Raw genomic sequence first — 21,782 nt, 5'->3', positions numbered from 1 at the left:
GCAGCCCCCTTTCCATCGGGTGTGGAGCCACTCTCAGCTCCCCAGGAGCTCGTCAGAGGGCGCAGAGGGACCCCCTCCCCCATCCCTCCAGATCTAAAATAGACAAGGAGACACCCCCTCCCCCATTTTTCCCAAGCTCAGCCAGACAGTCAGTGGGGAACCTCCGGGAGAGAGACCCCTGAGCAAGCCCTCAAATGCTTAGCCAGAAAGAAGCAAAACCCCAAATAGTTACCCAGTAATTAATTAACACCCATTCAGTACCCAACAACAAAGCAAGGCCCTGGGGAAGAGACACCCCTCACCAACTGGCAGTGCTAGAACAGAGTTCTAGATACCAGCCTGGCAAGGGGCACTCCCCCGTGAAAGAGGAAATAGCCCCACACTCCTATAAAAAGACTATCCCAAATATTCCATGTAAGGTAGGGGAGAAACACCTGCCAGCCAGCCACCAGGGAAGAGAAAAGAGACTTCCCTGAAATATCCACAGTTAGTAAGAGGAACTTCCCCAGAAAAGGGGGAGATTTGCCTCCCCCAAAAGGGGACGTGAACCTATAGGGAAGAGAAAAGGGACCCCCAGTTAAGGAGGGAAGGGGGAATTGATCTCCCATATAACCAGAGAGCCAGTGGGGAGAAGAAAACAGTATCACCCCAAAGTGACACCCCTTAAATAGTTAGCTATTAAAGAAGAGAGAAAGGAGGAGATCCCTATCCTAGGATACCACCAGCAATTTAGGGGGCAGACAGCCCCAAGCAGATCATTCTACCTCTCAGGCCCCAACTTCATCCACAACCCCTTCCCTCTCAAAATCTGAAGATGATCTTGGAATAGCTGGCAGCAATGCTCTGAGGATGGAGTCCAGCGGAGGAGTGTGAAGGGCAGAACCGCCAAAACCAGTGCTGGAGATAACCCCCCCCCCTACAGAAAATCTTCCAAACAGAGTGAGTGACCACATTACAGCATCCCTCTTTTCCCCTCAGTTCTCCTTCTGTCTATTCCTCTCTATCCTCGCTTCCCATCAATTTTCTCTTCTGTCTATACCTCTCTGTAGCTCTCTCCATCTTCTCTCTGTCTTCCCATTTCTGAATTCTCCCCACTCTTCTTTCTTGGTGTGCCTTTCTCCATTTTTATTTCTGGAATTATTTGTCTCCTTTTATTTATTATAAAGAGCTGGCCTGATTTTTGTTCCAGTGCATTGCTTTTTGGAGACCCTAGCCACAGGGAATTGTATCCAAGTCCCTCTGGCATTCTCCATCCACCATCCGTCATTACTGTATTGACTTTATTGTGGACTCAGCCTTCATCACTGACATGAAATACATTTCTGTCATCCGGGGGGCAATACGCAGGATTATAGGATTATGTTGATTGAAAAGACTGTGGAGAGGGAGGGTGAATCCTAGCACTTGTGCCCTAGGGGTGTGTATTATGCATTGTTCATGAGGCTATGTGTGTGAATCTTGCTGCTAGTATCCTAGGGGTTGGAGAAACCCACTGTGCTTGGGACTGGGAGTTGTGTGAATATCAGTATTAGTACTCTCGGATGTAGATCCCACTGTACGCAGGGGCTATGGGAATGAATCCTGGCATTGGTGCCGTTTGGTTTGAATTCCATCGTACCCGGGGTCTAGGAATGAAAATCTCTGTGGTAGTGCTGATGGAACCCGCTTTCAGAACTACGAGGATCCATTCCATTGCTATTACCCTTCACATGTGGATCCTGCTCTATTTAGGGTCTGGGGATGTGAATCCTGATGCTTGTGTCATGGGGTACAGGCCCTGCTGCCTTGTGAAAATGGGATAGTTAAATCCCACACCAAGGGAGCCTGCTGACACTAGCACAGTGCTCCTTCTCCTTCCCCAGAAAACACACTTGCCCTGGGTCATTCACTCGGAAATCAAGTCCAAAAGAAACATCTCCTCAAAAGAGACTAATTCAGATTCCTTCAGCAGATGCAGCACCCCAAAGACAATCCCATATAATTCTCAGCCCGAGGTATCCCTTTCCCTGTTCATTCTCCTGAGACAGTTGCAAGGAAATCCAAGGCCAAAGGATCCCTTGCTGTGACAAATACCAACTCAGACTCCAGTAGGAAAATACATAGTAACAGGGAAATCCAAGAATGAGGATCAAGAGGGATTCCTTGGTGTAACTGGATAGGAAGCTCAGACAAAAGTGTGTGAGGTCACCCCCGGATGACTCCCCACCTTTGCCATTGCATTTTGACCTCTGTGATTCTTAGGGTGGCACAGTGGATTTTACAGCGGGAGACTGAAACCATAATGTTTGTGTTCTGGGGGTGCTGTAAGATGCCCTCCCACTTGTTGCTCTCTAGTTTTGCAATGCATCTGCTTTGAGTAGAATACCTTGTCTAGTGCAAGGAAGGCAATAACTGAAGCAATTTGGGCTTCGTACACTCAAAGGTATTTACTGACTCTTCCTGCTCTTGGGGTTAATTTACCTTCCTCTGCCCCAGCTCTTACAATAATGACTTGACATTTTTCTAGTGCCTTTGGTTCAGTCGGATGCCACAGCACTTTACTGAATGTGTATGCCAGCCATGCAAAATTCTGCTTGTCCACAGCAAGTAATATTTTGAGGGGGGTATAAAAGATTTGCATTTTCATTCTTCTCTGTCATTGTGATAAAGGATGAGTTTTTAGATTTTGTGGCTAACCTGGTAAATATGACAGTTTTGCAAGACGGAATGCTGTGTGGGGTCTGTGCATAATTGTTTATTTATTCATTAATTGCTGACAAAGTACTCAGTGCTAATCTAGACACACAAATTAGGACAATCTCTGCCCTGAAAAGCTTGCAGTCTGAAAGACAGATATGCAGAAGCCAGGACATGCTGGTAAATCCAGGGGATGGAGTAACTTGAGAGTTGTATGGTTTGCTGTTTTTTGTTGTTGTTGCTACTTATTTAAGTGGATTGGGTTAGGGATGGTCTTAATATTTAGTCCTGCCAATGAGTGAAGGACACTGGACTAGATAACCTCTCAAGGTCCCTTCCAGTTATATGATTCTACACTTCTATGATTGTTAACCCAAGGCTGAAATGCTGCTGCCTCTGGGGTGGAATGCTGCAGCCATCCTGTACCAAAGATGTTACATAAAGGGGTAAGGTGGGAGGGGAAGGGAAGAATATTACCCTCCATGAGCGTACAAGGTGCTTTACAGACAAATACAGGTCTATGTCCTTAGGAATGTAACCAAGATGTTCAAATCTGGGTGCCAGTCAGGCTTCTAAATCCACCTAAACAAGTGACCTGATTGTTGTAAGTGTCCATCAGCCCACAGTTGACTTCAGTGAGAGCTGCTAGGTGCTCAGCAGTTTGAAAATGAGGCTACTTATTTAATTGCCTGAATATTGACTTAGAAGCCTAACTTCAGGCACTCAGGCTTGAAAATCTCATCATTACAATATAAGAAATATAATCCTTTGAGGTGCTGAGTGTTCTCAATTTCCAAGGAAGTCAATGAGAGTTGAGGGTACATAGTACCTTTCAGGGTCAGGCCCTAAATAAGATTTCACATTAAATGAGAGAAATTAAAGGGGCAGGACAAGGGTTATCTAAATGAATGATAGCATATAACATTAGTCTCATCATGTCTCGTTAGTTCCTTGGATTTTGTTTTAAAACCCATGGTTTTATGGACAGTACCTGGGATCAGGATAAGGGATCAGGCAATGTCATATTGAACTGAAATAGCAGGGACAATTTAAGGAGGCTGAATCTTAGTACCCAATTTGGAATCTGGTTGCGACCCTTGATTCTTGTGAAAATTATTGAATTCAGGGAGGTGGAACACTTGTAAATTCAATGTTTTTGCTTTAAGAAATGTTACTGACCTTGAATGCTAGAGTCTGTTCCTTGGTTCTCTTTTTAACCGCAGGGGCCACAGCAAAGTAGGCATCTTCCATACACTATTCCCACCAATGGACCTCAGCCCTGGCCTTGTGTAGCCACCTGTAGTGGGGAGTTCGGTCTCCATGACCTGTTCAGACTTTTGGCCTCTGCTGAGAATGTCAGCAGGGAGACCTATTAATGCCATTTGTGATATGGACATCTGTCCATGAAGAACTGGACTAAGACAAGTAATTCATTTCCCCAATTCTCCCCAGTAATCATCTAGTCACCCTAATCTAGGGCCAGATTGTAATAACCATTACCTTACAGGCAGAGCCCTGGGAGTTCTACAGCTGCAGAATAGTGCTTCAGAATCTCAGCTTTCATTTTAAAATAAATTATATTTCTAGGCCTGATGGTTTTGAAGATAACCTTGAGAACATGAATCAGATATTTGAGTCTGCAGAAGGTACTCATTCAGGCTCTAAGACGTGTGAACTGCCCATTCATCTCTATTGGATGTTAACCTGGAAATCTAAAGATAACTATTTAAATGTCAATAATCACTAACTGTTTCACTGCTAATTATTTAAGAGAAACATCTAGCTAATGTGCTCTTCCCATTCCCAAACTGCCTCCCACACCTCCCTACCTACCAATAGCCCCAGCTGTTCCCTATCCTGCTCTCAAAATCTTCAGCTTGCACTATGAAAATGTCTATGATACGGTTATGCACTGTAAGCACAAAAATCTGTGGCATATTAGAAAAGTGACAATGTGGAGACAGTTTAAAATAAATTGCATTTAATATACAAATGAATAACACAGGGGAGACTGTACTGAATGCACTATTCATTTTCATATTTAACTCATTTTAATACCTCCATTTTAAAATGTAAATGAAGCTGGTGCGGAATATCCAAAAGGGCTCAATCCAGAGACCTTGTAGTAAAGTTCAGGGCCATCTTGTTAAGAAATTCTTGGGGCTTTACTGAAATGTGAAAGGCTTATTATCCATTCTCCCATCACAACCTGGGGCCTGATTGGGATTGATGCCCTAGAGGTGAAAGACTCAGTATCCTGTTGCTGTGACTAGTTTTCCTCTGCTGATTCTCACTCCATGTCAGCACTCTCCTCAAATCCGTTCAGTGGCTTCCTATCTGTTATTGCATCAAATTTAAGTTCTGCTTGTGCACCTTTAAGGCCCTGCGCATTTTCACTCCACCTACCTCTCTGCTCTGATTTCCTCCTACTTGCCTGCACTCCTCCCAGTTCTCTCTTTACTGATCTCTGCATCTCTTTTTTTCCACTCTTCTTTGGGCCTTCTGTCCTGCTGCCCTCTATGCCCAGGACACTCTCCTTGTCCTCATATGCCAAGCATCCTCCATTTCCTCCTTAAAACCCATTTCTTCCAGGAATCTTTCCTAGCTGCAGCGCACTGAGTCCTCATCAGTGGTCTTCCACACTGGTGTTGTGACCTTGTCTTGGCTTTGCCTTTGTTAGATCATATGGGAGCAGGGACTTTGTTTTATTTTGAGTTATATCAAATACCACATCCATTAATGCAGATGTATAATGAATAATCATTCTGATTCTGCTGAACTATCCAGTCCTACCAGCGTGGAGTAGTAGTGCTTTAGAGGTGAATGACTCCATAATCTCTCTGACTCATCCAGTCTCCCACCCTTCCTGTTTAACTGCCCCTCCACGTGTGGCTGGGCTGTAGCTGATGATCTAGCGTTAAAAGGTTCCACACTATATTCTCTGATTCTCCATGATTCCTGCCAGCTCTCCACGATCTTAGATTGGATTGGAACCCTAGAAGTGAAAGACATGTGCAAGGTTCCGTATCCTATTTCCTGATCGCCCTGAGCCAGCCAGTTCCTCTGATGTGAGGCTGGTTTGGAACCAGTAACCTACAAAAGAAAGAAGAGTAGGTTTGTGCTCTCTCTTGCTTCTCTGTGCACATACTGGAGTCTGAATTTTTTTGCAGGGGACCAAGTAGGGATTTTTTAATTCCCCAAAATAAAGGTTTATTTTCCTGCTTATTTTTTACATTAGAAATTCAGATCTTATTTACACAGTTTTATATGAAAAGTTCTGTGGATGATTGTAGAACGAGTAGGATTATAACATAACTATCAAGGCAGTGAAATCTGAACAATTGAGAAGGGAATGGGACCTTTTGCAGTCCTTCACTGAAGGAGTAAGGATGTTGAATTTTTCATAAAACAAGTTTTCCTCCAAATTTTTAGTAACCAAAAACCCCCATCACCCCACCACGACCACCACCTGCACAAAAAACCAAACAGAGATTAAATAATCTTCTTAAAAATCTCTTCCAGGTCTCTTGACCGCCAAAACACTCCCCAGAAAAGATAAACCTAGTGTATAGAACACTGAATTGGGACTCGGGAGAGCTGGAGTATCTTCTAAGCTCTGCCACTTGGTCTGCTGGGGGACCTTGGGCAAATCACTTTGCCTTTCTGTGCCTCAGTTTTCCCACCAGTAAAATGTGAGGAATGAAACTGATTCTTTATAAAACACTTTGAAATTTAAGGATGAAAAGTGCTATCTAATAGCTAGGGGGTATTATTATTCCAGATCTATCTAAGGTAATGAATATGAGGAAAAACCTTGTGAAATTAAACAAAAAGCCTTTCAGACCTTACTTATGCCTCATGAAGGAGCAAATAGAGGGCACAGACTCATTTTTTTTTCCTTTGCAGGTCATCTGTAAGCTGAAAGGCCCCATAGCTTGTCAGTGTAGTTTTAAGTTGTTTTAAACTAAAGTAAACTAAAACTAAACTACTTTTAAGTTGTTTAAATATGTTTTAAAGTGACTTAAGCAAAGACATTCTGGGTCTCCTGAAACCTCTCTCCTTAACATCTCCAGTCACCTTTTCTTGGCCAAGTGTTAAGGGTCTCTGTTCCATCCTCATCTTGTCCTCTCTTGACTTTTGTATGTCTGTCGTCTCCTGGTTCCCCTCCTAATTGCTCTGGTCATCTGTTCAGTGTCTTTTTCACTAGACTGACCTCTTCCCTTCTTCCCTTTTCCATAAGAATACCACAGGGCTCCATCCTTGGCTCACTCCTCCTGTCTTCTGTACAGGAGGAGTACAGACTCTTTTGGTGATCTCATCTATTCAGTTGGCTTCACCACCATTGTTATGCCAATGACTTGCAAATCTACATCTCCACTCTTGACCAGTCTTCCTCCATCAACTCATACATCTTAGCTTATCTCTTGGACATGTTCCCTTGGATGACTCAGAACCAACTCAACATGGCCAAAACGGAACTTTGAACTTCCTTCTGAAACCATCCCCATTGTCTCCCCCTCCCCCTCCGTCCCTTTTTTACACCACCACACACTTCTGTCACCCAGACTCATAATCTGTGTATCCTTTCTGACCATCCCACTCTTGCCCCACAAATGGAGGTTGTGTCCATATCCTGCTGTTTCTTCCTCCTTAACTTAAGATCAACCTTTCTCTCTATACAGCTAAAATTCCTGTCCAGGCCCTCATCATCTCCCATCTTGATTGCTGCAGGCACTTCCTCACTGGCCTCCTTGAAACAACATTGCCCCTGCATAACACTGATGTTAAAATCATCTCCCTGGCTTGTTGTTCTCGCTATGTCATCCACCTCTTCATATCCATCTGTTGGCTCTCCATTGTCCACCCCCATCACGTTCAAGCTTATTTTCCTCCCTTAATGCCCTTTGCAATTCTGTGTCTCCCTTCTTATCTTCCCTTGTCTTCTATTGCATCAGTGCCAATATAAGAACGGCCATATTGGATCAGATCAATGGTTCATCTAGCCCAGTATCCTGTCTTCCGACAGTGGCCAATGCCAGGTACTTCAGAGGGAATGAAGAGAACAGGCAGTCATCGAGTGAGCCATGTCCTGTTGCCCATTCCCAGCTTCTGGCAAACAGAAGTTAGGGACACTTCAGAGCATGGTTTTGCATCCCTGCCCCTTACGGACCTATCCTCCACGAACTTATCTAGTTCTTTTTTGAACACTGTTATAGGCTTGGCCTTCACAACATCCTTTGGCAAGGACTTCCACAGATTGACTGTGCATTGTGTGAAGAAATGCTTCCTCCTGTTTGTTTTAAACCTGCTACCTATTAATTTCATTCGGTAGCTCCTAGTTCTTGTGTTATGAGGAGTAAATAACACTTCCTTATTTACTTTCTCCCTACCAGTCATGATTTTATAGACCTCAGTCATATCCCCCCCTTAGTTGTCTCTTTTCCAAGCTGAAAAGTCACAGTCTTATTAATCTCTCCTCATATGGATGATGTTCCATACTCTTAAAAATTTTTATTGTTCTTTTCTGTACCTTTTCCAAACCAGTATATCTTTTTTGAGATAGGGCAACCAGAACTGCACACAGTATTCAAGCTGTGGGTGTACCATGGATTTATATAGAAGCAATATGGTATTATCTACTCCTGTCCTAAACATTCGCAACGTTCTGTTAGTTTTTTGAGTGCCACTGCACATTGAGTGGATGTTTTCAGAGAACTATCCATGACTCGGAGATCTCTTTCTTGAGTGGTAACAGCTAATTTTATATGTATAGTTGGGATTATGTTTTGCAATGTGCATTACTTTGCATTTATCAACATTGAATTTCATTTGCCATTTTGTTGCCTGGTCACCCAGTTTTGTGAGATCCCTTTGTAACTGTTCGCAGTCTGCTTTGGACTTAACTGTATTGAATAGCTTTATATCATCTGCAAATTTTGCCATCTCACTGTTTAGCATTTTTTCTAGATCATTTATGAATTTTTTGAACAGTACTGGTCCCAGTACAGTGGGGACACCACTATTTACCTCTCTCCATTCTGAAAACTGACCATTTATTCCTACTTTTTGTTTCCTATCTTTTAACCAGTTATTGATCCATGAGAGGACCTTCCCTCTTATCCCATGACAGCTTACTTTGCTGAAGAGCCTTTGGTGAGGGACCATGTCAAAGGCTTTCTGAAAATCTAAGTACACTATATCCACTAGATCCCCCTCGTCCACGTGCTCATTGACCCCCCTCAAAGAATTCTAGTAAATTGGTGAGGCATGATTTCCCTTTACAAAAACCATGTTGATGTTTTCTCAATATAACATGTTCATCTATGTGTCTGATAATTCTGTTCTTTACTATAGCTCAACCAGTTTGCCGGGTACTGAAGTTAGGCTTACCAGTCTGTATTGTTGGGATCGCCCATGGAGCCTTTTTAAAAAAATTGGCACCACATTAGCTATCCTCCAGTCATCTAGTACAGAAGCCGATTTAAATGATAGATTACAAACCGCATGACCAGTATGACCGTCTGCTTGTTCTCTTCTTCCAGAAACATCTGATGTACTTACTTCCACACCATACTTGTGGAATGCCCTTCCTAGTCTAGCCAGTCCATAAAGCCATTACCTTATCCTCCTTCAAATACCCCCTCAGCTCATTCTACCATGATACCTATAGGAAACTGCCAACCTGTAATGGCCAAGCAGGGGCCAATGAGGGTCATATATTTATGTATTCAGAAATTATTCATAAAGTTCAGATTATCTGCTTGTTACCCTTGTCCTCGCTTCCTGTTTCCCTTATACAGGAGGAGGATAAAAAAAGAAGATGCTGGAGAAGTAGCCACTCCCCCCCCCCCGCCAAAGCAATTAGGAAGATGAGAGATGGGTTAGAGTAACAGAGAATCCCTGTCACAGTGGTCAAGAGGCTCTGTGGGGTTGGGAAGAGAGAAAAGGCTCCTTCAAGCATCTAGAGGGGATTGGAAGGGGGATTTAAGATCTTATCAGACAGCTACTATTCAGAGGATGGTATGAAAAATGTATCCCCTTAGGAGCCCCAAACTGCAGGATACAGAATTCCCATTAGGGATTCTAGCTTCCAGCCATAGAGAGTTGTTAGAGGGTATAGGCTTTCCACTAGAACATTGCTTCTTGGCCTTGCTGTTGGCCATCCTCCTCATAGGTTTCATATAAACTTTTGGCTAGGAAGTCTGGCTGGTGGGTGAAGTCTGGCTGGTGGTTATGCCTCCCAAAATCCAACGTATCAAATGTGTTTCTTTTAATTAATTGGAGTGACTTTAACTGGATCATAATAATAACAAAAATAAAAAGTCAGAGAGTCCTTATTTACAAGCTACGTCTAGCATCAGCACATCTGCTTCCAAACTCCTTGGGCAACCACATGCAGTGAACACATTCCACAAATGTCTCAGTAATCTTAGCAGTAGAAGTGTTTGTCATATGTCCTTCTGTCTACCTGGAATAAGCATCAACTTCATAGAAGTCCATTTGCTTATTATGTGCAAAATGAACATGGAATCTTTGCCAAGTCTTAGGCTATGTCTATGCTACCACTTAGGTCCGTATAACTTATGTCGCACCGGTTTGGATAGCACTGTCGGGGGAGAGCTTTTACCCCTGACATAGGTACAGTCATTCATGTGGGGTGAATTAAGTTGATGGGAGAGCTCTTTCCTGTCAGCTTAGAGCTGCTGCATTAGAGAGCTTACAGAGGTGCAGCTGGACCACTGTAAACTTTCTGGTATAGCTGTAGTAACCAACTTCTGTGGACAATATGGAACGGTTTGTGACATATGTTGGTGACTACTTCAGAGTTCACATTGACTAATCTATTTCTGTGTTTTGTTCAAAGCTTGGCCGCCAAAATCAACTTCTAGTCAGATTTTCATTTTCACTATGCCAAGGTGAAGTTCATGTAACTCAGCCGGGCTCCTGCTGTGTAAGCCTTGTATTACTGTTGTTATACCCCATAGTGAACAGTCATTTTTCACTGATTAATCCATGTTTGTTACAGGAATTAGAACTAAATTTCTTGTATAGCAGCAGTCCTGCAGAAAGAGTATATTACATTATTTTAACCCAATAGGTCTTTTCATTTCTGTGGCTATCTTTTTTGCAGTAATGGGAAGATCTTCTGAGTGGGTGATTCTGAACAGTGATCTATCTACTTCTGAGTCTGTCTCTAATTTCAGAAGCAATCTTGATAGCATATCAGTGTTAGCATGCGTTGTACCAAAGGTTTGCACTGGATACTATACTGATATGCAGCTAAGATTAAAACCCATCTCTGTATCCTGGATGCTTCCAGGCCCGGAATACCTTCTTTTGGAATTACTTTTTCTATCAGAGGTTTGCAATTGGTTTTCAAAGTAAAATTCATTCCAAATAAGTACTCATAAAATTGAGTTACTCCAAAAATAATACCCAGTGCCTTTTCCTCTTTTCTCTTGGTCATCTTTGCATATGTGTGAAATTACAGCTCCTACCTCTACTGGTAAAGCATCACTTAGTAACAGTGAGGAAAGTTCTCAATTAAAGTGTACCAGCACAGTAGAATTCCTTAATGTGCATCTTCAAAAGCCTTATTTTGTCCTTCGCTCTAAAACATTTTACGTTTTTTTCTGTAAAAGTGAAAACATTAGGCTTATTGTATATATATTTGGCATAAATCTTTTATAGTAGTTTTAACAAAGTTAAAAATGACCTCAGCTGTTAAGCATTTTTAAGTAGAGCCATGTTCTCAATACCTTTTGTTGTTTCTTATAAGAGTTCTGTTGCACCTCTGCTGGGCTGTAAATAAGCAACTCGGTTATTTTTCTACACTTGAAAACCACATTTTTTGCAAAGTTTTCGGAACCCCTTCAACTCTTCTCAAGTGTTCCTCTACATTTCTACCATATGTCTAAACAGCTGACAAGAAAATAACAACCTTGGTGAACTTGATCTATCCATTTTTTTTTAAATCTGGCAGGTCACTGTCTACACTAGGGGTTGGCAACCTTTCAGCAGTGATGTGCTGAGTCTTCATTTATTCACTCTAATTTAAAGTTTCACGTGCCGGTAATACATTTTAATGTTTGTAGAAGGTCTCTTTCTATAAGTCTATAATATATAACTAACCTATTGTTGTATGTAAAGTAAATAAGGTTTTCAAAATGTTTAAAAAGCTTCATTTAAAATTAAGTTAAAATGCAGAGCCCCCCCGGACCAGTGGCCAGGATCCGGGCAGTGTGAGTGCCACTGAAAATCAGCTTGCGTGCTGCCTTTGGCACGCATGCCATAGGTTGCCTGCCCCTGGTCTACACCGAGTGGTAGCCTTTTGTGCCTATGCAGCAGGGGTTGGAAACCTTTCAGAAGTGGTGTGCCGAGTCTTCATTTATTCACTCTAATTTAAGGTTTCGTGTGCCAGTAATACATTTTAATGTTTGTAGAAGGTCTCTTTCTATAAGTCTATAATATAGAACTAAACTATTGTTGTATGTAAAGTAAATAAGGTTTTTTAAATGTTTAAGAAGCTTCATTTAAAAATAAATTAAAATGCAGAGCCCCCTGGACCAGGGCAGTGCAAGTGCCACTGAAAATCAGCTTGCGTGCTGCCTTCGGCACTCGTGCCATAGGTTGCCTACACCTGCTGTACAGCCTTTTATATGTCTCCATAGTAAGAGTATTTTAGAATCTGGCTCTAACGTGACCTTATGATATGTTTGAGGCAGGTCAAGCTTTGTAAACTTTACCCTTCTTGACAGTTTAGCACATAAATCCTGTGGTTTTGGAATTGGATTCTGATCTGCTTGCAACCTCGGGCTCATGGTGACTTTATAGTCCCCACAAATCCTCACACTTCATCAGTTTCAGGAACACACATAGGCAGTGCAGCCCATTCACTAAACTCAGCAGATGAAATTATTCCCTGCTCCTGCAGTTCTTCTAATTGCCTTTCTGCAGGTTCTCACAAGACATAAGGCACCGGATGAGCCTTAAGAAATGTTGGTTTGGCTTTTAAAAATATATTCTGTTATCCCTTTCTCTAAACCCGTGACTGTACCAAAAATAGATTTTTCTTTTTCTTTCGCCACCAGACCTAACTTGTGGTATACTTTGTTCTTGAGCCAGTTTGTGCCAATTAGAGAAGGTCTGTATCTAATACTACAACAACAACAGCAGCAGCAGCAAACAAGTACCCCAGTAGTTTACATTTATTTGCAGACATCCTAAAACTTTGCTTGTCCCTTGATTATAGCTTTAAAGTGCTATGTTAGTTTCTCTTAGTGTAACATTAGCAAAGTTCCCGTTCAAAAAATCAAAACTACTGCATTACTTTTATCCATTTACATGAACACAGAATAAAACATTTGAATCCCTTCTATCTTGCACTGCAAACAGTTCTGAGTAGCCATCTTATTATGGGCAGGCGCAGAGTTTGGACCAGGCCCGTCTATATTCGCTATGTTGGTATACTTCATTCTTGTAGGTGACAATAACTTTCTTTTGTTGAATTCCTTTCTCCTCTGTGGTTTATGGCCAGCACAAGCTACATGTCCTCTGTAACCACACCTCCAGCACTTCAGCTTGTTGGAAAATATATTGCTCTGCTTGCTGGTTAGTCCTAAACAATGAGACCACCGACTCCTGGGTACCATGACTGCTGTCAACTCCTTGTGGACTGGCTTTCCTTTTTTCAGGTGGCGTGTAGGCAGAAGTGCACTCTCAAAGGGCAGTGCTTTCTTTTAGCTGACTCAGATACCAATAGCATGTCCACTACTCCTTCCAAGTTAAGTTTCATTTGTGAATAATACACAGCAGCCTCTCTCTTTATTCTGGATGTCTAGTTCCAGAAACAAAGCAATTTCCCAAGTGTCACAGATTATAATCTGCCATACTGGTAACTGATGGTGATTTGAGACTAGCCAGGAAATCAGATATGCTTTTTCCTTTCTGGTTTCTTAAGTGAAATGTCTCTCTCTCAGTGAGGAAGTTTGTTTGGGGCAGATAACATTTTTAAGCACTTCATTCTAGTCTCCCTCATTCATATCTCCTGGTTCTTGAAGGAAAACAAAAGTCTCTTGAAACTGCAAATGTCTCTCGCAGATAAACTTAAGAAAATTGATTCTTCTCCCATGTTATTCCCTTCAGTTTTATTGGTATAAAAATATTGCACAACCTTTGCACATACACTTCAAAATCCTCATTTCTTTCATTGGAGTAAAAGTTATCCATATTTCCATACATGGCCAGTTTTATCTTTTCTTTTTCTTCCTTTCTTTTCCTAGGCGGCCTCCTTCACTGCTGTCACTCTGATCATCTTGCCCTTTCAGGTGATCCTGGCATTGTCAACAGTGATTTTCTCCCAAAAGCTGACTGTACCTTTTTACTGCCTGAGCCAAAACTTTTCAAACAAGGGAGCCCTTCTGTATCTATATTTTAGGCACCTAAGTAGAAGTGGCCTGTTTTTCAGAGGTGCTGAGCAACCTTAGCTCCCACTGATTTCAGTATGAGCTGCAGTACTCAGCACCTGTAAAAATCAGGTCACTTCTAAAACAGAGATTTAGCAGCCTAACTTTAGGCTCCTAGGATTGAGTATTTTGGCACCTCATTTTAATGATCAAAATGAAACTAAAGTATCTAATTAGTACAGTTTGGGGTCCTTTAAAAGCTAAACTCAGCCTCATTTCATTCATAGTTTCACTCCAGCTGCACCTGATCTTTTGAGCCCTGCCTCAAAGAGTATTCCAGACCATAAAGGGGCAGTAACCACACATTTGCACAGTTCTTAAAGCTACCTACACCACCTCTAATACGTTTTTCAGCCCTGCCATGTGAAGTTAGCAGTGGTGCAGGAAGGGGCATGACTGACTGAGTGGAAGAACTTTGCAAATTAGCGGGACAGGCGAAATAATAATTTCTTCTGCCAGCTAGTCAGTGGCATGTACAGTGCAGGGAACCTGAGATGGGGGAGGCCAGCTTCCATTTTCAGCCTCAGGTCGAACATGCTGGTCAGTCACTGCACCCGGGATGTTTATTACTGCTCACTGAATAAGCTGCTGTCTTGCCTTAAAGTATCATTTGTCCTGAGTGAATTTGTGGTTATTCAATGTCAACTGATTATGGGATTTTTCTTAGTCATTTTCTCTCTGTCTGAACCACACAAACCACTGTTTGCTTAAGTACAGATTTGGATGAGTGCTCTAGAAGTTAGAGAGATGGAGTCTATAGCCTTTGACTCTTCCTGAGCTGGGGTTATGTTGAAACTAGTGCCCGAGAGGTGAAAGACTCTATCCCATTTTCAATCCTGTCTGATATTATGATTGTACATCTTTACATTTATGCCTGTAGGTGATGTGAATAGTGTTAGTGTAGGTATTTGACTGACCGTAAAATGGATGTATACAGTTAATTCTAACTGGCTAGATAATGTAGTAGGGCCTACAAAAACGCATTGATTTGGGTTCATCCAGTTTATTCTGTGGTAGCAGCTTTTTCTGTAGTCGAGAGAGAGAGAGAGAGAATAAGAGAGGTAGTAGAGGGAAGATTTGCCAGACAATACAAAGGCCTGAGTGGGTAGTGGAAGTTGAAAGAACCATGAGTGTTGTAGTTGTTCTGGTTTACACTGTGATGTCAGATGTTACATGCTATGCAGTGTTGAGCTGGTTCACTATTTGGATAGGAGACATCTAAGGAAAACCCAGTGTGCTTCCCAAAGTAAAGTGAGGGCGCTCTTCCCTACAAGTCAGCAATGACTTAATTGTACAGACTGATTCTAGAGCAGGGGCAGGCAAACTACGGCCCACGGGCCGCATCCGACCCATCATACCATTTAATCTGGTCCTCAACTCCAGCCGGGGAGCAGGGTCGGGGGCTTGTCCCACTCCGTGCAGCTCCCAGGAAGCAGCCAGCATGACTCTTCTCTGGCTCCTATGTAGTATGCAGAGGCACAGCCAGGTAGCTCTGCACACCGCCCTGTCTACAGGCGCCACCCCTGGAACTCCAATTGGCCAAGGTTCCCAGCCAATGGGAGCTGCAGGGGTGGCGCCTGCGGACAGGGCAGCGCACAGAGCCACCTGGCTGCGCCTCGGAGCTAGAGGAGGGACATGCTTCTAGGAACTGCTTGTGGTAAGCACCGCCCAGAGCCTGCAACCCTAAGCCTCACCCCGTGACCCAATCCCTTGCCATAGCCCCAATCTCCCTCCTGCCTTCCGAACTCCTTGATCCCAGCCCAGAGCATCCTTCTGCACTCCAGACCCCTCATTCCTGGCCCCATGCCAGAGCCCACACCCTCAGCAGTGCCCTCACACCCCTCCCCCATATTCCAACCCCCTGCCTGAGCCCTGATCCCCCTCCTGCCCTACGAATCCCTCGGTCCCAGCCTGGAGCCCCCTCCTGCACCCCAAACCCATCATCACCAGCCCAATCCTGAGCCCTCACCCCCGTGTACCCCAACCTGGAGCCCTCTCCTGCACCCTGAACTCCTCATTTCTGGCCCCACCCCAGAGCCTGCACCTCTAGGGAACCCTCACCACCTCCCACACCCCTACCCCCAATTTCATGAGCATTCATGGCCCGCCATACAATTTCCATAACCCAATGTGGCCCTTAGTCCAAAAAGTTTGCCCACCCCTTTTCTAGAGTTACCGTGCTGCTGGAGATATGATCTTAAGATAAGTTGTCAAACTGAGAACCTGATCAGCCTGACTGCTCCTGGTCATTAAATATCCAATAGCACCTCTCATAAGAGACAGAACAATAAATCCAAGCTTCATCTTAGAAAATTATACTTTTTCCCCCAAATTTTCCATACACTTTCTATTGGATACAGGATTCTTCTTCACTTCCCATCCTAAACTGTTATTTAGTGTGGCTGTGTACTCTTAAACAATTCTGTGTTTCACCCCGGAGGCAGCTGAATTTAAGCAGTGCATGATCTTCGTGTATGTATAAATTCAAAACTTGCATTACTTATGGAGATAATTTAGGAGTCACTAATGCAAGCTTGAGGGTAATATTAAAGTTATATTAAAAAAAAAACCTCTCAAAAGTTAGGAAGTGAAAAAGTTAAGATACTTAACCTGTGTATGCAGTGTATATATAATCCAAATCTACCCTGGCCTGAGTCCCCCAGTGAAGGCAGGGGTGTTGTGCTTGCATTTATAACAGTATTGTACATTGATCATATATTTAACTATATACATAATAATCCAGAATGCTCCATCTATGCACCATAAACAAATTAAAATTCCTGTGAAAATTGTAACTTTTGCATTTGCTGAATTTCAGATGTTTCAAATTTGAATCCTAAAGTAGCATGACATTGAAAAAGAGAGAGAATTTTTTAAGCTCTGTTTTTATTTTATATCATAATTCCAGGGTGCATAGTTAAAATTTTACACAAATATTCATTTCCATAATGAAATAGCAGCATGAAATCACAGCTCCATATTAGTTTTGTTATTCTATAGTCCTGTACATATTAATGCAACTGAGGTTTTGTAATGCACACTTACAAAATGGAATATTTAGTTGCTATTTATTTTGTTTCTTTTCTCTCGAGTTGGCCTTGAGTCTAGTCCTTAATGAGGCCAGACTATGTGGAAAGTTGCATGCTATTGAAGTTTTGCTGTTTTTAAGTTATATCGACACTAAGAACATTTTTTGTTTGTTTGCTTGGTTTTTTTACACCAGGAAAATTTATAGTTATTTCACCCTTGTATAATTCCAAAAAGGGGTGGATGGCTTCTGCTCAAGCTTTTAAAAAATAAAATAAAATTCTTTGGGATGAGACCAGTTTCAGTCTTCAGCCTGAGAGGAGATATTTTCAGTGAGATATGTACAGCTGAAAATGGGCTTGCAATGGTAGGCCTGATGCAACCCTACCTGTCAAGATTACTGTATTACTCTAGCACAGGGGAGGGCAAACTATGGCCCACGGGCCGGATCTGTGCCTGCCTTGGCCCCATGCTGCTCCCGGAAGCGTCCGGCACCATATCCCTGCGGCTCCTGAGGGAGCGGTGGGGCAGAGGGCTCCATATGCTGTCCTCACCTGCAGGCACCACCCCCTGCTGCTCCCATTGGCCGGGAACAGGGAACCATGGCCAATGGGTGCTTCAGGGGTGGTACCTGTAGGCAAGGGTAGCATGCGGCGGAGTCCCACCCCACCCCTAGGAGCACTGCCGGACATGCTGGTCGCTTCCGGGAGTGGAGCCTGCCTTAGTCCTGCTGTGCGCCACTACCACCCCAGAGCCGCTTGAGGTAAGTAGCACTGGGCCAGAGCTTGCACCCCAACCCCCTGACCTGTGCCCCCTAACCCCCTGCCTTGAGCCTTCTGTTGCACCCTCCTGTACCCCCTGCCACACCCCTCCTGCACCCCAACCCTCAGCCTTGAGCTCCCTACTTCACCCCAACTCCCTGCCCTGAGCCCTCTCCCACACTCCATACCCCTTCCTGCACCCCCTGCGCTAAGCCCTCTCCTGCGCCCTGCACCCCTCCTGCACCCCAACCCCTTGCCCTGAGCCCCTTCCTGCACACCACACCCCCTCCCACACCCTAACCCCATGTCCCAGCCCTACATTCGTGGCCCGGCATACAATTTCCCCACCCAGATATGATCCTCGTGCCAAAAAGTCTGCCCACCCCTGCCCTAGTTCATCACTATTGTATCTGATGGAATGGCTTATGCTGGGGAGATAAGTAAGTTGCGATTGGGCCTTTCCTTTCCTCATTCCCTCCGCTCCAGAAGCAAAATAATGTTTCCACCAGCTACAGATAGGGTGGTGGCATAGTTTCACTTTTGTGTGTGTGTGCTGGCTGTGTGATTAGAGAGGTGTTGTCCGAGTGCTGGATGTTTGAGACAGTGTTAGTTGTTGTCTTTGAGTGCTAGATAATCTCTGGTTGTTTGGGTGCATGGGTGTTTGAGCCCTGAATATTCTATGTAGTGAGTTGAGTGTGTGTATGAAAATGCAAGCCCTGTGTGTGTGTATGTGAAATCCCGTGGTTGTGTGTGTGTTGGGAGTGAAGGCTGGGTGTAGAACCTAATGTGCTTCTGTGTTGTGAGAACACTGTGGCATGTGAGCGCAGGGTGTTGTGTGAAAGAAGCTGGGAATTGTATCTGTGTACAAAGGTGCTGGATGCATACATGTTTGGATGTTATGTGTGCACACAGTGTCGTCTTGGAGTATCTATATTTAGAAAGGATATCTGCTGGTTACACTCACCGAGATGGGTGTCTCCCTGCCTCAGCTGATCCAGTCAGTGTGGGTGATGCACTTAGTAGGAGGCGCCACCTGATGGTTTTTCCTGAGTAGGGTATGTTCATGTTAGGTGTGTGTGTGGTATTAATCTGTTATCGGACTGTGTTGTTTATGTTCGACTTTTGTCTTTATGTGTGCTGACATGCATCTATATACAGCGATCTTTTTAAAACTGAATTTCATACTGGTGAAGGGTGCAGAACTTGCAGCCCCTCAAGACTTAAATTCCCTCTTTAGGTCCAGAACAGGTATAGTGCAGGCTGCAGTCATGCAAACTAACTATCTCAGCCCAGATTCAAAGGGACCATCACTGGCAGGGATGAGAGGGAAATTCAGTCCTTGGTGCAGCCAATTAGTGCGAGTTGTGATGTTGTTTTTTAATGATGATGTGACCCCCTAGGACCTGGATGGTGATATACCTGACCATTTCACACAGGTTACCAAATATATTGTTTTATTGTAAAAACGTAGCCTCTTGAATTGAACGCTTGGGTATAATTACTGCGCACACTGTGCAGGGGTGCTTTATTTTTGTGAGGTAAAATATGGTTTTGTGACTAAGGCAAGGATCAGAGTCAAGAGACCCCAGTTCGATTCTCTACTCTGCTACAGACTCACTGGATCGTAGGACTGGAAGGGACCTTGAGAGGTCATGTAGTCCAGTCCCCTGCACTCATGGCAGGACTAAATTTATCTAGATCATCCCTGATACTGTGTAACATTGGGCATTTCACTTCTTCTTTCTGTACCTCAGATTTCTCAACTTGAGGATAATAATACTTACGTACATTTCATGAGGCTTAATTCAGTAAAATACTTTGAGATCCTTAGGAAAAAAAGGGCTAAAGAAGAGCAAAGTCTTAATTATAATGATTCTGTTTTCAGTCCAGTCTCAGACCTTCCTTGATGTGGTTGATACAATTATGTGTATATACCACTGTAGGTGTGTCTGTGGGGGGGATTTTTTTTATGATCCCTGCCCCAAGGAGCTTACAAACTGGGTTGGATACAATGTGATATGATGTAGGGAGAGATTACCTTGGGCCATGGGGAAGAAATTCCTCCCTCCACCTCGAATGAATATATTGCCAGTCCTGACCCATAGAGGTGATCTTATTTAGGTGTGATTTGGATACAACATGAGAGACACTCCTCCCTAGCTATGATCCCACTCCTGAGCTGAGGAGGTGACTTTATCAGGCTGCAGCTGGGAGATGGTGAGAGGGATGGTCCCCCTGGATACCACACCCAGTCTTGGCTTGCTGAGGTGATGCTATCATGGTGTGCATGCCTGGGCAAGTGGAATGGCCCCACTCCCCAGGATAGATCCCTCTCCTCTCCTCGTTATCTTACCTGAGTCTGACTGCGATACACAGAGCAGGGCTAGGTTACTATTCCAGGACAAACTGTGTAACCTTATCAGCAAGCAGGGTTGTCCTCCCAGGGATACAGTCCCAGGTCTGTAGTGACACAACCTTCCCTAGCTGTGACCAGTGAGCAAGACACTCTTCAGCAAGGTGCGCTGATGTGGGGGAGTACATTTTTCCCTCCATTATCAAGGTACAATTTGCTTGTATCTCAGCAGTCCCATTTGTTCCTCTCTCCCCAGCAGACACTCCGGCTTCCGGCATCATGGCCTCTGACCTGGAAAGCAGTCTCACTTCCATAGACTGGCTCCCCCAGCTAACCCTGCGAGCTACTATTGAGAAACTAGGGGGTTCCTCACAGGCGGGGCCCCCAGGGGCTGCCCGGAAATGCCCCCCAGGCTCCCCCACTGACCCCAACGCCACGCTGAGTAAGGATGAGGCTGCAGTGCACCAGGATGGGAAACCACGCTACAGCTATGCCACTCTGATTACCTATGCCATCAACTCGTCGCCTGCCAAGAAGATGACACTTAGCGAGATCTACCGTTGGATCTGCGACAACTTCCCCTACTACAAGAACGCTGGCATCGGATGGAAGGTGAGGAATGCTGTGGCTGGAGCATAGTCTCTACCACCTTAAGAGAGCGCTCATTCTTTTCAATACAAAACGTTCCCACTAAGCAAAGAAAAGAGCCAGGTGTAAAGGCAAAGGTCTAGTTACCAGCTGGAGGAAGTGCAGAGCCAGGTGACCACTCACAAAAGTATTCTCTGTCAGTCCCTTCCTGGCCCAAATACCATCCTCACTGTACCTTCTCTGGGCATACAGAGAAAGCCTTGGCCTCCAGACCTGTCCCTCCCTCTCCTTTCCTTAGCCTCTATCCTGGCCCATCCTGCATGTACGCAGACAGCTTTGGCTTTGAATGATCTCTCACCCCGTCCTGGGCAAACACAGCCATCTTCAGTTTCCTTTGCAGCCGCTATTCTTCCTACATAGCATGTATTTACTTCTCTCTGTCCCTCTGCAGAACTCCATTCGCCACAACCTGTCTCTGAATAAATGTTTTCGAAAGGTGCCTCGACCGAGGGACGATCCTGGGAAGGTAAGAAATTGACATGTTCCCGGATGAGTCACTTAAACCACAGAGAATAAGCCAATGTTGCCCTTTCTGCCCACGTGGTTAAAACTTTGAAATATGTAGTATACATGTTAAAGCAATGAGATGTACTGCTGTGTTCGATGACTCCAGAAACATTCACTTAAAAGACCTGCAAAGAAATGAAAATGGCTTTCAGCCCACTTTTCTCACCTTGCCTTGTGATCTTCAATTAGATTGAAATATTTTTTCAAAGATTTTTTTTCTGCCCTCCCCCCCCCCCTTTTTTTTTTTAAATATTAGAAATGCAGATCTTGTATAACCTGTTCTGACTAAAATACGTCAAGGGTGACTAAATAACTGGTAGGATTATTGCATCATGAGTACCAGGG

General features: G+C 43.9%; 1 protein-coding gene across 3 annotated transcripts in view; it reads left to right on the top strand.

The window, feature by feature from the left end:
• Window positions 1-671: 671 nt before the first annotated feature.
• Window positions 672-21,782, top strand: part of FOXJ2 (forkhead box J2) — a 34,649-nt gene continuing 13,538 nt past the window's right edge. For 2 of the 3 annotated variants that reach the window (XM_032778702.2, XM_032778700.2), the window contains exons 1-3: window positions 672-939; window positions 20,539-20,894; window positions 21,322-21,396. In XM_032778702.2, the coding sequence (XP_032634593.1) occupies window positions 20,562-20,894; window positions 21,322-21,396 (408 nt within the window). In that variant the 5' untranslated portion in view covers window positions 672-939; window positions 20,539-20,561. The remainder of the gene's footprint in view (window positions 940-20,538; window positions 20,895-21,321; window positions 21,397-21,782) is intronic. The other variant, XM_032778701.2, reaches the window with a different exon arrangement.

Source organism: Chelonoidis abingdonii, chromosome 1 (genome assembly GCF_003597395.2).
Source record: "Chelonoidis abingdonii isolate Lonesome George chromosome 1, CheloAbing_2.0, whole genome shotgun sequence".
Lineage (NCBI taxonomy): Eukaryota > Metazoa > Chordata > Testudines > Testudinidae > Chelonoidis > Chelonoidis abingdonii.
The sequence above is the reverse complement of the archived record's forward strand: the minus strand, read 5'-3'. Positions and strand labels throughout refer to the sequence as shown.